At 38.8% G+C, this 14,777-nt stretch overlaps 1 protein-coding gene across 7 annotated transcripts in view; it reads right to left on the bottom strand.

Annotated features, from left to right (window-relative positions):
* Positions 1-14,777, bottom strand: part of PANK1 (pantothenate kinase 1) — a 71,821-nt gene that overhangs the window by 51,212 nt on the left and 5,832 nt on the right. Inside the window, exons 1-2 of one of the 7 annotated variants that reach the window (XM_074233400.1) lie at positions 13,575-13,671; positions 12,814-12,911 (exon numbers count right to left, since the gene is read on the bottom strand). The exons of 2 other annotated variants lie outside the window; for them this stretch is intronic. In XM_074233400.1, coding sequence (XP_074089501.1) covers positions 12,814-12,911; positions 13,575-13,621 — 145 coding nt within the window. In that variant the 5' untranslated portion in view covers positions 13,622-13,671. Of the gene's footprint in view, positions 1-3,952; positions 4,034-12,813; positions 13,381-13,574; positions 13,867-14,777 lie in introns of those variants that run through there. 4 more of the 7 variants (XM_074233403.1, XM_074233406.1, XM_074233399.1 and 1 more) reach the window with 4 other exon arrangements.

The raw sequence follows: 14,777 nt of genomic DNA, 5'->3' as shown, positions 1-14,777 counted from the left end.
CAGTCATCCTGGCTCTCTGAACTACAGAGAGGTGCTGCTTCCATCAAGGTTGTTCATCTCACAATGTTGTTGTTGATGTGTACAATGTTCTCTTGGGTCTACTCCCTTCACTCAGCATCAGATCCTGTAAGTCATTCCATGCTTCTCTAGAGTCTGACCATTTATGGTTTCTTATAAATCTATAGTATTCCATAGTATTAATGTACTATAACTTGTTTAGCCATTCCCCAATTGATGGGCATCAATTTTTGACCTGAGTTATAGTCTGGAGAGAAAGAAGACTTCAGAAGTCAGAGTTCAATCTTTTCCTTTTTTTTAAGTGTTTTATTTATTTTTTTTTCCAAATGCACATGCATATTTTCAAATTACAAAATTTCCTTAAAAAAGGAAAAGTTAAAACTCAATTCTTTGGCACTACAAAAAGGGCTGCTTTGAATATTTTGGAACATGTAGGACTTTTCCCCTTTTTTTATATAATTTCTTCTGGATATAGACCTAGAATTGGAATAGCTGGGTCAAAGAGTATTAACACAGTTTTATTGCTCTCCAGAAAGGTTGGATCCATTCATAATTCCACCAGCAATGCATCAATGTCCCAATCCTCCCACAACCTCTCTAACATTAATCATTTTCCCTTTCTCTCATCTTGGCCAATCTGATAAGTGTGAGATGATACCTCACTGGTTTTTTTTTTTAATTTGCATTTCTCTAATCAAAAATTATTTCCAACCCTTTCCTTTTAAAGAGGAGGACACCAAGGCACAGAGACATTAATTGACTTGCCCTAGATCATACAGTAAATGGTAGCCTCAGGATCTGAGTCCAGGTCCTGACTGCAAATCAACCACCCTTTCCACTGCACTTTACAATTTCCTGTGAAGAAGACAGAGCAGGCCTTATTAGTCCTATTCTATCATTGAGGAAAATGAAGCTAAAAAATTCAATGACTGTCTAAGTCTACACTAGTTAGAGGGTGTGGTGATCTTAGTCTTCTTTAGTTCTAAGCCTAAATCATCCATGTTTTTATTCACCCACAACTGACCTAGGGTTCTTAATTTTCTGGTTAATCCAAATTCTCCATCACGAATAACTCAATGCAATCAAAAAAAAAAAAAAGAATGTGGCTGTTTTCATTTTTTGTTTTTATTAAACATAAGTATATTTAAGAAAGAAATGAAATTATAGCACTGGAGGTGATGAGCTGGGTACCATTCTATTAGTATTTTCTACTTTGACCCTTACAATCAAAAGAAAAAACTGGACATTGGGTTTCTTTGTTATTTATGAAGTTTTCATTTGGAAGCTAAGACCTCAGTTAACAAGCAAAACTTAAAGTTCTGATTTAATCATTTCACTAAATAGCTCCTAAGGTATTATTTATTACCTAGCCCAAGCTATAATCTCATTACCTGCTTAAACAAATCCCAGTTTAAGCAATGAAGAGGCTTAATTTTTATAACCTGACTAGATACCAGAACCTTCATACTCCAGGGAAGTCACTGATATCTAACTACCTGGGAGTAGCTCATAAATCATCTCTCAAGGAAGCAGAATAGCCTTGTAATCAGGGCCAAACAGGCTTGTCAGCATCCTGTTCCATTTCATACCAGACTTTAAATCATTCCACTTCTCCAAGACAATCAAGTTCTAGCTTCTAAAGCAGGCCAGGTGTCAACTGAGGAGATGTGGAAAACCATCTTGTACAATAAGTACAACATATGAACGAGAGCTAATTCATTATACACATCCTATTAATACACAGGTCGACATGGAACAGTTTGAAAAAGCCTGAAATAGGTTGGCAAGAGAGAGCACATTGTCTAGGTGAAATCAACTATATTATTAGTCCTGCACAAAATTTTTTCATGAATTCAACTAAAAAATATTCAGCAGAGCTACTGAAATCGTAGAATGAGTCTTGAAATCAGGAGATAGGGACTTGAACCTCACTCACCAGTTTGCCATGTGACCCTGAACCAAGCTATTATTCCCTCTGGGCTCTAGTCCCCTCACCTCTACAATTTGCACTATTTACCTTAAGAGTTCTTGTGAAAGGACAGCTGAGTGGCACAGTGGGTAGAGTACCAGCCCTGGAATCAGGAAGACCTGAGTTCAAATCCAACCTCAGACACTTAATAATTACTTAGCTGTTGTGACCTTGGGCAGGTCACTTAACCCCACTGCCTTGGGAAAAAACAAACAAAAAAATCAATATGGATCTATTGTTTCACATTGTTATAACTGTAGAAACTATATGAGATTATTTTCTGTCGGGGGAGGAGGGAGAAAAGAAAGGGAGGGAGAAAAATGTAAAACTAAAAGCCTTGCAAAAAAAAAAAACCAAACTACTGTTTCATGTAGTTGGAAAAATAAATTTAAAAAAAAAGTTCTTGTGAGGAGCAGATGAAATAATGCAGAAAGAGATGTGGAACCAGAAAGTACTTTAGCAATTTGTTACTGGGGAACACTTAAGCATGTTAGCAGGCATGAAAGAAGGAGCCAGTACATAAGTACAGATAAAAGATAAAAGTGAGAATGGGGATGAGAGTAACAATGATCAACTGTGAAAGACTTGGCAATTTTTATCAATATGATGATGTGAAACAATTCCAAAGGATTTATGATGAAAAATGCTATCCATCTCTGAGTGATGACTGAAGCATTCTGTTTTCATTTTCTTTATTTTCCTTGTTTTTTAAAAACATGACTAATATAGAAATATTTACATGATTTGAAACAATTCCAAAGATTTATGATGAAAAATGCTATCCATCTCTGAGTGATGACTGAAGCATTTTGTTTTCATTTTCTTTATTTTCCTTATTTTTTTTAAACATGACTAACATAGAATTACTTTGCATGACTTCACATGTATAATGGATATATTGTTTGCCTTGTCAAGGGAAAGGGAAGAGGTTGGAGGGAAGGAGAGAATTTGGAACTCAAATTTTTAAAGTGAAGTTTTTAAAAAATAAAAAAGAATGATGGTGAAAGTGAAGACAAATTGATGAAGGTATCAGGAGCAGATGAAATCAAGAGCTCAAGTAAAAAGAATGCCTTGTTACTTCTTCATCCAAGACTGGAGTGAAGGAGGAGATAGTGAAATGATATGTCTGAGTGAAATAAAATGAGAAAGGTATACTTTTAGGGAATGGTCTCAAATTTTACAGGGAAGTGGAATATGATCCTCAAGGGAGCTAGGAGAAAGGCAGCTCCATCCCACTTCTATTATGCAGATTCTCAGGGCTATAGTCTAGTTATGCCATGCAAAATAAAAATAAATGGATAAGTGAGGACAAGAGTGGCTTTCTGCCTTCCTCCCCAACCCCAAAAGCACAGGAGCTTCAGTGTACAGACTTGGTGACACTAAAAAAAAATCTAATCTGCAAGGAAATAACTGACAGAGACAAAATTAGTTACAGTGGTACTTCCAAAAGTCAATCAGCAGCCCATTTATAAAATTTTTTAAAGCATCTAGTATGATTTTTATAAAGCATTGTGCTAAGTACTGGGAATGATAAGAAAGGCAAAAGACAGTTCTTGCCTTCTAGGAGCTTTCATCTAATGGGAGAAGACAACTCATAAATAACCAAATACAAACAAGATAGAGCCAGGAGAAAGTGAAGATTATCAGTGTGAGAAAGGAACAAGCATGAAGGAGAATCAAGAAAGGTTTCTGATAGAAAATGAGATTTTGCCTTTAATTTTAAAAAAGTCAGGGAAGTTAGGAGGCAGATATGAGGAATACAGACATGGGGAAACATCAAAGAAAATGCAAGGAATCTGGAGACGGAATATCTTATGTGAAGGCCAGCTAGAAGGCCAGTGGCACTCAATCTCAGAGTATGAGGAGGGAAGTAAATCTCTCCTTTCACCATCTGAATTTGTTTATAAACAAATCTCATATGTGGGAAAATACTTTTTTCAAGTCTAAAGATTTGGGGGCACCAACCTTCATGGACTTGCTCTTTCCAACAGGGCAACAATCAGGCACATATCTGGGGTATCTGTGACAGAGAATGCCATCTGTAGCCTGAGAAAGAATGGTGGAGTTTAAACACAGACCAAAGACTATTACCTTTAATTTTTAAAAAAAAGTTATCTTATTATGTAATTTTGCTATCACTTAAACTTAATTTTTCTTCCTTAAGGATATGATTTCTCTCATCACATTCGATTTGGATCAGTGGATACCAAGGAAACAATGTAAAGACTAACAGACTGCCTTCTGTGGGGGGGATTGGGGGAGAGGGAAGCAAGATTAGGGGAAAAATTGTAAAATTCAAAATAAATAAAATCTTTCTAAAAAAATTCACTTTCTGGGGGGCTAGGTGGCACAGTGGATAGAGCACCAGCCCTGGAGTCAGGAGTACCTGAGTTCAAATCCAGCCTTAGACACTTAGTAATTACCTAGCTGTGTGGCCTTGGCCAAGCCACTTAACTCCATTGCCTAGCAAAAACCTAAAAAAAAAAAAAATTCCCTTTCCCTTTCCCCTTGACGCCTCCACCATCCAGATGGAGTCTGTAATGTCTAAATAATCCCTTTTGCAGGGCCTTTACCTTCACACAGTACAGCATCCACTTGTTCAAGTAACCTCCCTATACTAAACAAGAACTAAGTCAAATATTCCAGTTTGGCTCTTGATCAGTGGGGGATCAAGCTCCTCTGACCATGATCATTATGCCTGGCATCAAACGCAGTTCCAGTATATTCTGGCTAACTGGGCCCAGGTTTTCTTCATGACAATCTACACTTACATCCAAAACTCCTTTCTGAGGCTATAAAAGAATGGAAGATTTAAGGCTGGGGCACTGATTAGATACTAGATACCAGTGCAGAATAAAAGGACACATACATGTTTATTTCAACTTGTGCAAGAAAAACAATTACTGGACTGCTTTAAAAGGTTTGAGAGTAGAGTGCCAAAGAACCATAATATAAAAACACTGGGGGTTCAAGTATCTAGAACCCTAAAAAGACAAAAAGTTCTTTCATTTTCAGTGCCTCATATTTTCTTTATGTAAATCCACCAATTTGCAACCCTTGATAGAACTATCCAGTAATAAATCATTTATTGAATGTTTACAATGAGCTAGGCATACTACTAAGAACAGGAGATAGAAAGCAAGGAAAAGATTCTCTCTTTACAATGGGTTCACAGTCCCATGGGGGTGGGGAAGAATAACATGCAAACTCTGCAGAGACAAGATATAAAACCAACTGAAGGTCATCTCAGAGGAAAGGAACCAGGAGTAGGGGGAGTGGAGGTAGGGAGGGGATATGAGTCAAATCCTCTGGAAGATGAATTTGGAGCTCAGCCTTGAAATACGCCAGGAATGTCAGAAGACAGAAGCGAAAGCATTCCCTTTACCCAGGGAAAAGGCCTGGAGTTGAAAAGTGAATTGTCAATTATCCATTCTTGTGTAAGGAAGAGCTAAAAGGCCACCATCATTGGATTGTAGAGTCCTTGATGGGGAAGAAAGTGTCAGAAGACTAGAAAGGTGGGAGGGTAACATGATCATACCTGTACTTTGGGAAAATCTCTTTAGCAGCTGAGTAGAAGACAGACTAGAGTGGGGAAAGATGGAGGCAGGGAGGCTCACCAGGAGATTAGTAGTAGTCCAAACAAAGAAAAAATGGAATAGAGATATTGCTTCATTCAGAAATAACTATCTTGAAAGTGAAAGAGGTCAGTCTTCCCATTTTATTGATATTATCCACACTGTGGTGCTGGGAAGAGCAGACTAAGTTTAGGGGGTCACTGGCTTTAGAGCTGGAAGAGTTCTTAGATATTTAAATCAAGCTCCTCATTTACAGAAGGAGTACTCCCAAAAGGAGAAGTTACTTGTTCAAAGTCACATAGGTGGCAAAGTGATACAAATTTGAACCCAAGTCCAGTATTCTAGTCACAAGTGGCTTGTTATCCCATTAGGTGTTATTGTAAGGACAACCTGTGATAGAGACCTAGTGTCTTCAAGACATGGTAATAGAGGATATCTGTCTCCTCTTTCAAAAGTTTTAGGAAATGGAGGCCTGATTCCAGTCATACTGTATTTAGCTCTCCAGCAATATCTAGTAGATCTGGAAAATGCTAGAGTTTCAAGGAGATTTTGGAGGTCCTGTGCTCATTCCACAAATCTACCATGTACTTGATAGTGACATACCTTCTATACAATCTAGGAAGCCCACTAGGATCAGGTTAAAAGATTTCCTGGCACCCACCCTACTGCCAGAAGTATTCTGGGCACAGAAAAAGAGAATGTCTTACTGACCCATTCCTTTGAACGATGACTGGGAGTCATATGATAGGCATATCCCTAGTGTTGAATCCTTTAGAGAGCACATTTGTTTATGAAAGCTCTAGAGATTTACCCTGGTACACAGTCAGCCTCTTAGCCAGATGGATCCTCTAAAGTTTTTGCTGATGTATTTTTATTTTTATTTTCTTAATTAAAAAAATAAGACCCATTTATTCTCTATGGAGAGACCTCACCTACTACCCTTCTAAAGACTGATTTAAGTTCTAGTGCTGTCATTGGCTGAATGTGCGACATTAGGAAAATCATCTCCCCATTTTGGATCTCAGATTTTTTTCTGTAAAATGAATGGGAAGGACAAGATGATCTGTAAGTCTTTTCAGGTTCCAACATTTTTAAGTCTACTAATATCATTAGTCCTTCTAGTCTCTTCCCTGAACAATATATAGTTACTATTAGGATTATTTGATTCTTTATTTTGCTCTGACTTCCTATAAATATCTTTTCCACTTGAAATCATCTTTTTTTTAAACACACACACATATTCATATACATCATGTGATAAAACATTTAAAAGATGTCGTAAATCAAGTAACTGGACACCTCCCCTGACAGACCAGTGATGTGGGGGAAAGTTCTACCAAGTAACTGAGTGCAGGAGCCTAGAGCATATGCCTTTCCCCTCTGACTCTGGAGCATGTCATCCCAAGGTGAAAAACTTTGATGCCTAAGCCTTAAAGCTAAAAAATTATATTCATTGGCAATACAGTCTAAAAGTACATTCTTATGACATTAGGCTCTTTGCAGAAGAGACCTATGCCTTGAAAACAAAAAGTACCTCCAGACCCCTTCTAGAGCTCTTTGACAATCTAATTCTCAAACACAACTAGGCTTCACTCTAAACTTGCACTCCACTCTATCGCATGCCTGGCAAGTTCAGTGCTAACAAAGGCCATTTCCATACTATGCATGGAAATGGTGGCCATAGGAAACAAAACATACTTTGTGTTAGCTGTTGAATTTCATACCTACAGATAAGAATACTACTGGAAGAGACAGAATGTTTAGGAGAAGGGCCTATCAGAGATATAAGCTTCTAACTTAATCACTTAAATCAAGATTGTCCAACCTTACTTTTAAAAGTTTTTATTGAAACAATATATTTTGATTTACTATTTTAGCGAGAGCTCTGTAGTAGCTCGGCTTTGTTTACTAAAGTAGTAAACCTACAGTGGGTCCAATTTTGTACAGCCCTGACTTAAATGACATTTAAAACATTATGAATCCTCATCCAACTGACTGATGTTTTGGTTTCAGTGGAATTCTCATAAGCAAAGCTCACAATTAAATACAGGGTCTTAAAGCTTGCAAAGGACATTCCACTTAATAATCTGAAAAGTAGGTGATGACATATTCCTATACTCAATTTATAAGCAAGGAAATTGTGACTCAAAAAGTTTATATGATTAGTATGATTAAAATAAACAAGTACTGTTCTGATCAGAATTTTCTGTACACATGCATAAAATCATTTTGTATTAAAAAAAGTTAAAAAACTGATCTATATTTTAAAGGTCAATTTTTGATTAAAAAAAGTGTGAGAGACCTATCTATGGCAAAACAGCTAAAGTCAGAACTGAGACTGAAACTTGGGTCTTTCTGACTCTAAATTCAATACTCTTTACTTATCCCAATTCTTGCTGGCAAAAACTAACAAATTCATTCAATTTAATTTAAAAAAATATTATTTTGAATTCCTATTGCATGTAAGGCAAAAATTAATTCAATTATTCAATTTAATATTTTGAATTCCTACCGCATGTAGGAATTAGCAATATATGCTAAGTTTTTATATAATAACCTGAGCTCCAAAAAAGGCATCATATGCTTAAATATGACTATATGTGTTCAACCAGGATCCAATCGTGCTAGTAATCGATATTCTAAAGGCAGAATAATTCAGATTTTCACTGCATATTTTCATTGAGCCAGAATCAACTACCATGTTTAATATAATCTTTGAAAAACAAATCCAAATCCACATGACCACTTCAGGAGATTCATCAGGTACTCAAAGGAGTACTCAGCTATATTTTTAGTGACAGTAAAACAAACAAACAAAAACCCAGAAAGAAAGTTGATGCATAATGACTGGGAAGGAACTGAACAAATTTTAATAGATGGATAGGATGGAATACTATTATGCAAATAAGCAATAACAAATGATGAGAAACATGGTAAGATCTAAATGAACTGTTGAATAGTGATGTAAGCACAACTAGGACAATTAAACATAATGACTAAAATTATGCAAATGAAAATAACACTGAAAGGCAGACAAACTCTGATTAATGATAACATTCAACTTTAGTCTCAGAGAACAGATGAGGCAATATGGTTTCTGCCTCTTGGTAGAAAAGTAAAGAACAGAGTAGTGAAATACTGAATACTATAGGATCCTTTATTTTTTTTTCTCTTACAAAGAAGAGCACAGTTGGTAGGGAAAAGATTAAATAAAGGATGATAATATAAAAACTAAGTGTATCAATGAATGGAATAAAAGAGTAGCCTTGAAAAAGTCACCTTTCCTCTTTAGAACTCAACAGTAAAGAAGGAGGATTGGAGTAAATGATTCAAGATAATGTATGGCACAGGAGAGAGAGAATGAAAGATTTGAAGAGGATCTGAATTTGAATCTTGTCTCTATTTACTGACTTTAGATAAGATGCCACAGCCCTTTGGGCCTCCATATCCTCATTTATAAAATAAAGAGGTTAAAGTAGATGGCCTCTGAGAACCCTCCTAATTTTAGATTTTGTTATCCAGCTCTCTCTAATAATCCTAATAGCTTTGAAATTCTCTGATTCTATCATCCAAAAAGTCCCCAGCATTTAGTATCTGCAATTCCAAAAAGACAGGAAAAGATTTGTTCCAGGTTATAAATGGAGAAACTAAGAAACTAAACAAAATATAAATCAGTACATAGAATATAGTACTACAGAGCGAAGAAGACCTCAGCAATTCTTTGATAAAAATAAGATATTTGCAATTTAAATACCTTAGCATGAAGCCTAGCATACAGTAGGAGCTTAATAAATGTTAATTTCCTTTGTGTTTAATTCTAAATCCTCTGGTCACTAAGTAAGGAAGCTTCCGCTCTCTGAATTACTAATTAGGATAAAAAAAATGCCTAGCTATCTATCCCAAGCAAAGGCAACCAGGAATTCTGGGGGGATTCCAGAATTAGCATTATATAACTTCCCAAGCTACCATGCAACTGTAAACCCTTTCTTTCCAGTTATACTGATTCAGGAATAATGTAGAATCTAAATTCTAACTGCTAAACCTGGTCCAGATCTAAACTGTCTTTTTTTAAAAGGTTCAAGTATTTCATTTTAAAAAATGTAGTTTACAAAATTGGTTACAGGTTTCAGTATCTCCGATTTCAGTATTCAAGTAAAAAAAGTCTGGACATTATGAACTTTCTCCCAGTTCTCCTAATCATTTTCTACCCAGAAGGATGTGGGAACAAGTTCTACAAATCATCAAGCTGGTGGGCAGGTCAAAGGCACTAATAATCAAGTACATTTCAGTAAAAAAGAGAAAAGGATAAAAAAGTAACCAAAATTCTTCAGCCTCATCCTAATGTTTTCTTTTTTGTAGCTTGATTTTTTAATTGTACTTTGCATTTCTCCAGTACTTCCATTGCTTTTGCTGTTCATCTGTAACAGCAGCTTTACTGTTTGAAAGTTCAGAATTTCAAGGCAGCTCTTGTAAAGTACATTGTGTCCTTTTGCTTGTCTTTTTAAAAAAAAATGTACTTATCACTTTCATGAAAAAAAATAAGAACTTGGGGATTGTAAGAGTACATAATATTATTAGTTATTTTATCTCATTTAAGTCAGATAAGCATTCCAATGTTCAATTTTCAGTATATAGTGTGGTGAAAAGAGCATTGCAGTTGGAATCTGAGGTCTCACAGCAAATTCCAGACCCAGCTACTTTCTGCATGTATGTGACCTTAGGCAAATCATTTTAATTCCTTGACCTCAATTTCCTCATTTGTAAAAATGAAGCAACTGAACCATTTGACTTTCTCTAATTCTTATAAACTGTACTGTTCAATGAAATAAATTAATCATTTATTAAGCCTCAACTAAGCATCAGGAACCATTCTAGGGGGAATACAAAGACAAAGCTGTGTCTGCCCTCAACAAGTCTGGATAAGCAGACAACATATACATAAATTGGTATTATCAAGATAAATACAGATTAGAATGAAACTACTCAGTAATACATGACTATTTTTTTTTGTTCTTTAAGCTGAATGGCAGGTTATGCCTGCCAATCAATTATCTGGACCTGTAAATAAAGAATGACATCCAAATAGCAATAAGTTTGCATATTTCTGGATGGACCTCATATGATGGTACTGGGACTGAGTCAAGCATAGGATTATATGTTTTCTCCAAAGAGGAGAAAAATTTATTGTAATTGCTAAAGATCAGATCAATCCTACCTGTAACATTCCCTTGCACTGAAATACAAACAAATTCTGTTCTTCCCTCGCCATTATTTTTAAAGTCAAAAGATACCTACTCTGACTGACTTATTTCTAGCAAGTTTGATCATTTAAATGCCTTCAAATACCCTGTATTCTGACAAAAAAAACAACCTCAGGGAACATAAAGATGCAGAAAGACACTGGCCTAAAGACTCACTATAACCCAGGTAGACAGAAGGGCTCTGACTATCCTACCATCTCCTGCCCCCATTTTTAGTTGGAAGTAAGCAAACAGCAGAAGGTAGGAAGTACAAACTAGTAAATAGGAGGTAATTATTTGTAAGGCTGTAGGAAAGAACTATGTTACTCATAGTTACTCATACTTCTCTTAATAAGTTATAATTCTGAAAGCACATGTACACACACACACAGAGGAATATAGTATTTAACAAAAATATTCTCCTATTTCTTAACTATCATTGATAAGGAAGCTTCTTCTCTTCCCTCAATGAAAGTTTACTCATTAATATTTATGCAAGGATCATAGAGATACAGTAAGAAAGTATCCCAAAAGTTTTAGTTGTTATCTTTTGAGCTTTCAGTACACCCTGTATTTAGCAAGAATAGTCTTACATTTCTACTTCCTTTTTATTAACATTTATGCAAAAATAATAGAACCACAGATTTAGGGCTTTAAGAGTCCTCTAGTTCAATTCCTTCAATTCACAAATGAGGAAACTGAGGCTCAGAGAGAAGTGTCACAAAGTCTCACAATGGTAGACCTGGAACTCCAAAGCAGGTCCTCCACCAAACTGGATACCAAGTAGCCTATTCAAACTTCGAAGAAGAAAACATGACAATGAAAAATATCCACTTAATTTTTGACATTTTCTGTTCAAATGACTCTTAATACTTAATACCTTATGAACCACAAGAGTTTTATTTTTCCTAAATAGGCAAACTATTCTTTTCCTTTTAATTAAGAGAATTGGTTTAAAAGAAACAAAAATCACAGTTTATCTTATTAAAAAAAACATTTCCGGAAGTTGTTAATGCTTCACTCCTCTTTGCCTATACAAAGTTATAAAATGTGTTAAGAATTTGCTACAAAGTATCTTCTTTTAAAAATAGTAGCATTCAGACAGCTCTCATTTAACATCAGAAATTCAAAATGTCAACACTGAACAAGACTATTTTAGTGTATTCAATTATTTACTGCATTTCAGCTAAATGACTAGGTATTTAACTATAGTACCACTTATTGTTCAACAAACTTGTTTTAAATATGGAATGCAAAACACAATTTTAGTCTTCCGAGAAAAGATTTAGAGTTGAGGTTTCCTGAATTCATTACATTAGAGGTCCAATAGGAGAATGATAAAAATATGAGTAAATAAATATGATACAAATTTAAATTACAATGCTTACTGTCAAAGGAATTGGGGAGGGAAGGGAGGGAGAAAAATATAAAACTCAAACTCTTGCAAAAAAAATGAATTGAAAGCTACCATTGCGCATAGTTGGAAAAATGAATAAAAGATTTACTAAAAAATAAATATAATATACAGTAATTCATGATGAGTGCATTACACTTCTAAATACAAACTGGATGCCTATTGAATCTTTAAAAGCTTCCAAAGTGGCCAAGCAAGCTAATAAACCACTGTAGCAAGGACCATTGTGATTAGTCACCATCAAGCCCATAGGTAGTTTTCCAGCCAATGTAAAAGCAAAATTTTAAAACTATGCATTAAAGAGCTTTCCAAAACAAAAAAGATTTCGCAATTCCAGGTAAGAGAAGAGACATTTGTGCCAAAATTTCAGCCCCACACAAATTAAAGTCTTGTAGTACGTTAAGGGAAGAGGGTAAAAAAGTCAATGTGATTCTAAAAGACTTAAGAAACGATAGAAATTTTCAATTAAGAGGGGAAAACAAAATGTCAAGGGAGAAGAGAAAGCTTAAAATAAGAAGTCCTGCTGTTCTTAAATGCACAACTAGCCCCCTCCTCCCGAAGTGCTTACTTTTCTTATTAAACCTACAGTTTACTTACACTGTTTCTTGCCATTTATCAGCTTCATTAAAGATAGACAGGAGCAGGTCCCAGCAGAATAAATAAGGTTTAGTTCGGATACAAGTTGTAAACACGACCTGCAAATTTACATCCCAGAAAGTCTAGTTTGGAGACACCCTTTCGAACTCAACATTATATAACACAGGCTGTGTATTGTGAAATAACTCATTGTAGCCTTCTAAACACAGTAAATTACAATCAAGCCACAAACTCCCAACCATACCAAATTAAAAAAAAAAACCCGAGGCTTTTCATTGGTCTGTACTGTCCCAGCCCACATGGTATCAGTGGGTGTGTCCCCCCGGGGTGGCCTTCTGATTGGTTTCGTGGAAACACCATTTAATAGGCTGTGATTTGGGGGTTGTCAAACTCCACACCTCCTGACTAGACGTTCACCAATAGCCCAGGGAGGTAGGAGGCTACTCTGCAATTCAAAGGGCACGAGAAGCGTCAGAGAAACGAAGGGAGTAAGGAGCCGCAGCCCGGGAGAGCCGGGGAGCCCACGGGCAGCCCCTCCTCCCAGCCACGGTCCCCCACAAAGCATTCTCCCCAACCACAAATAAGACAGCCCGGGCCCCTGGGGAGGGTGGAAGCCCCCCTGCTCCTGCCCAGCACCGGAGGCCGCCCCCGCCATCCGGGGGCGTGGGGTGGGGGCGCGCGGGGGCAGTGCCCCACGGAGTGCCCCCCGGCCCCGGCCCGGACCCCCCGCGCGCCCGCCCTACCTCCCCGGCGCTACTTACGCGGCCTGTTCTTCCTCCCCGAGTCCATCCTCCTCCGGAGCCTGCATTTCTTGGCCGGGGAGTCGTGGAGCGGCGGCGGCCCGTCCGGCGGCGGCTGGGGCTGGGGCCGGGGGTCCGCGCCGCCGCCCGAGGACCCGCGGCCGCAGGGTCGGGGCTGCAGCTGCGGGGCCGCGGGGTGGAAGCCGTTGTGAAAGCCGCCGTTCACCAGGGCCGCCGCAGCCCCGGGGGCTCCGGGGGGGCGCGGGGCCGAGCGCTCGGGCTGCCCCCGGTCCCCCATGCCGGGGCCGGGGCCGGGCCTGAGCGGGCCGGGGCTGGACGAGGCAGCGCGGGAGCACCGGCCCAGTTCAGCCTAGCCTGCTGGAGGTCATTCTCGGTCGTTTTTATTTCCCTGGATCCTCCTTCCTGCAGCTTCCGATCCAGCCGCCGCAGAGCCGGCCCCAGAGGACGCCGCCGAGCCCTCCGCTCCTCCCCTCCCCTCCCCTCCCCCTCCTCCTCCCCCTCCCCCCAGCCCCTCGGCCCCACTGCGCCTGCCTCGTGCATGCCAGCCCACCCCCGGGCTGGGCGCTCGGACTCGGGGATCCCCACACCCCTGGGGCGTGGAGTTCCAAAGCTCCCTCCGGCTCCCCAGACCTGTTCCCGCAACTGAGCATGCCCGGGCCTTCTCGGACTAGTTCCTGCTTGGGGTCCTTAAACCCTGCGTCCCGGGGGTCGCGAGCAGCGGTCCTCTGGGGGTGCGTGGAAGGAAAGTGGGGAACATCTTTTCATTTCAAAGCAGGCAAGGGCACTTCGTTTACGCATCTAATTCAACTGAGTCGGAGAGCGGGGGAAGTGACTTGTCTAAAGTCCTACAGGAACACACACCCGGGTTGGTGAGAAAGCAAAGACGGGATCCGGGGCTTTCCTCCTCATTAGCAAAACAGATATCCTCGGCAAAGCCACTGCCACCTGCCCCTAGGCTCTCCAAAAGAAGCTTTTATTGGTGGGATAGCTAACTAGGCGATCAGAATTTCCTCTGAGCTTTGCTCCGTTATCTATATAATTCATTTAATCCCCAATTTACATAGGAGGAAACCGGGGCAGAGCGAGGCTAAGTGACTTGCTCAAGATCATACAGCTGGTCTCTGAGGCAGGAATTTCCCTCGGTCTTCCTGATTCTTCCTGATTCCCAACCCCAGCTCTCTAGAAGTCTCACATTTATTCGGA

Source organism: Macrotis lagotis, chromosome 4, assembly GCF_037893015.1.
Source record: "Macrotis lagotis isolate mMagLag1 chromosome 4, bilby.v1.9.chrom.fasta, whole genome shotgun sequence".
Lineage (NCBI taxonomy): Eukaryota > Metazoa > Chordata > Mammalia > Peramelemorphia > Peramelidae > Macrotis > Macrotis lagotis.
The sequence above is the reverse complement of the archived record's forward strand: the minus strand, read 5'-3'. Positions and strand labels throughout refer to the sequence as shown.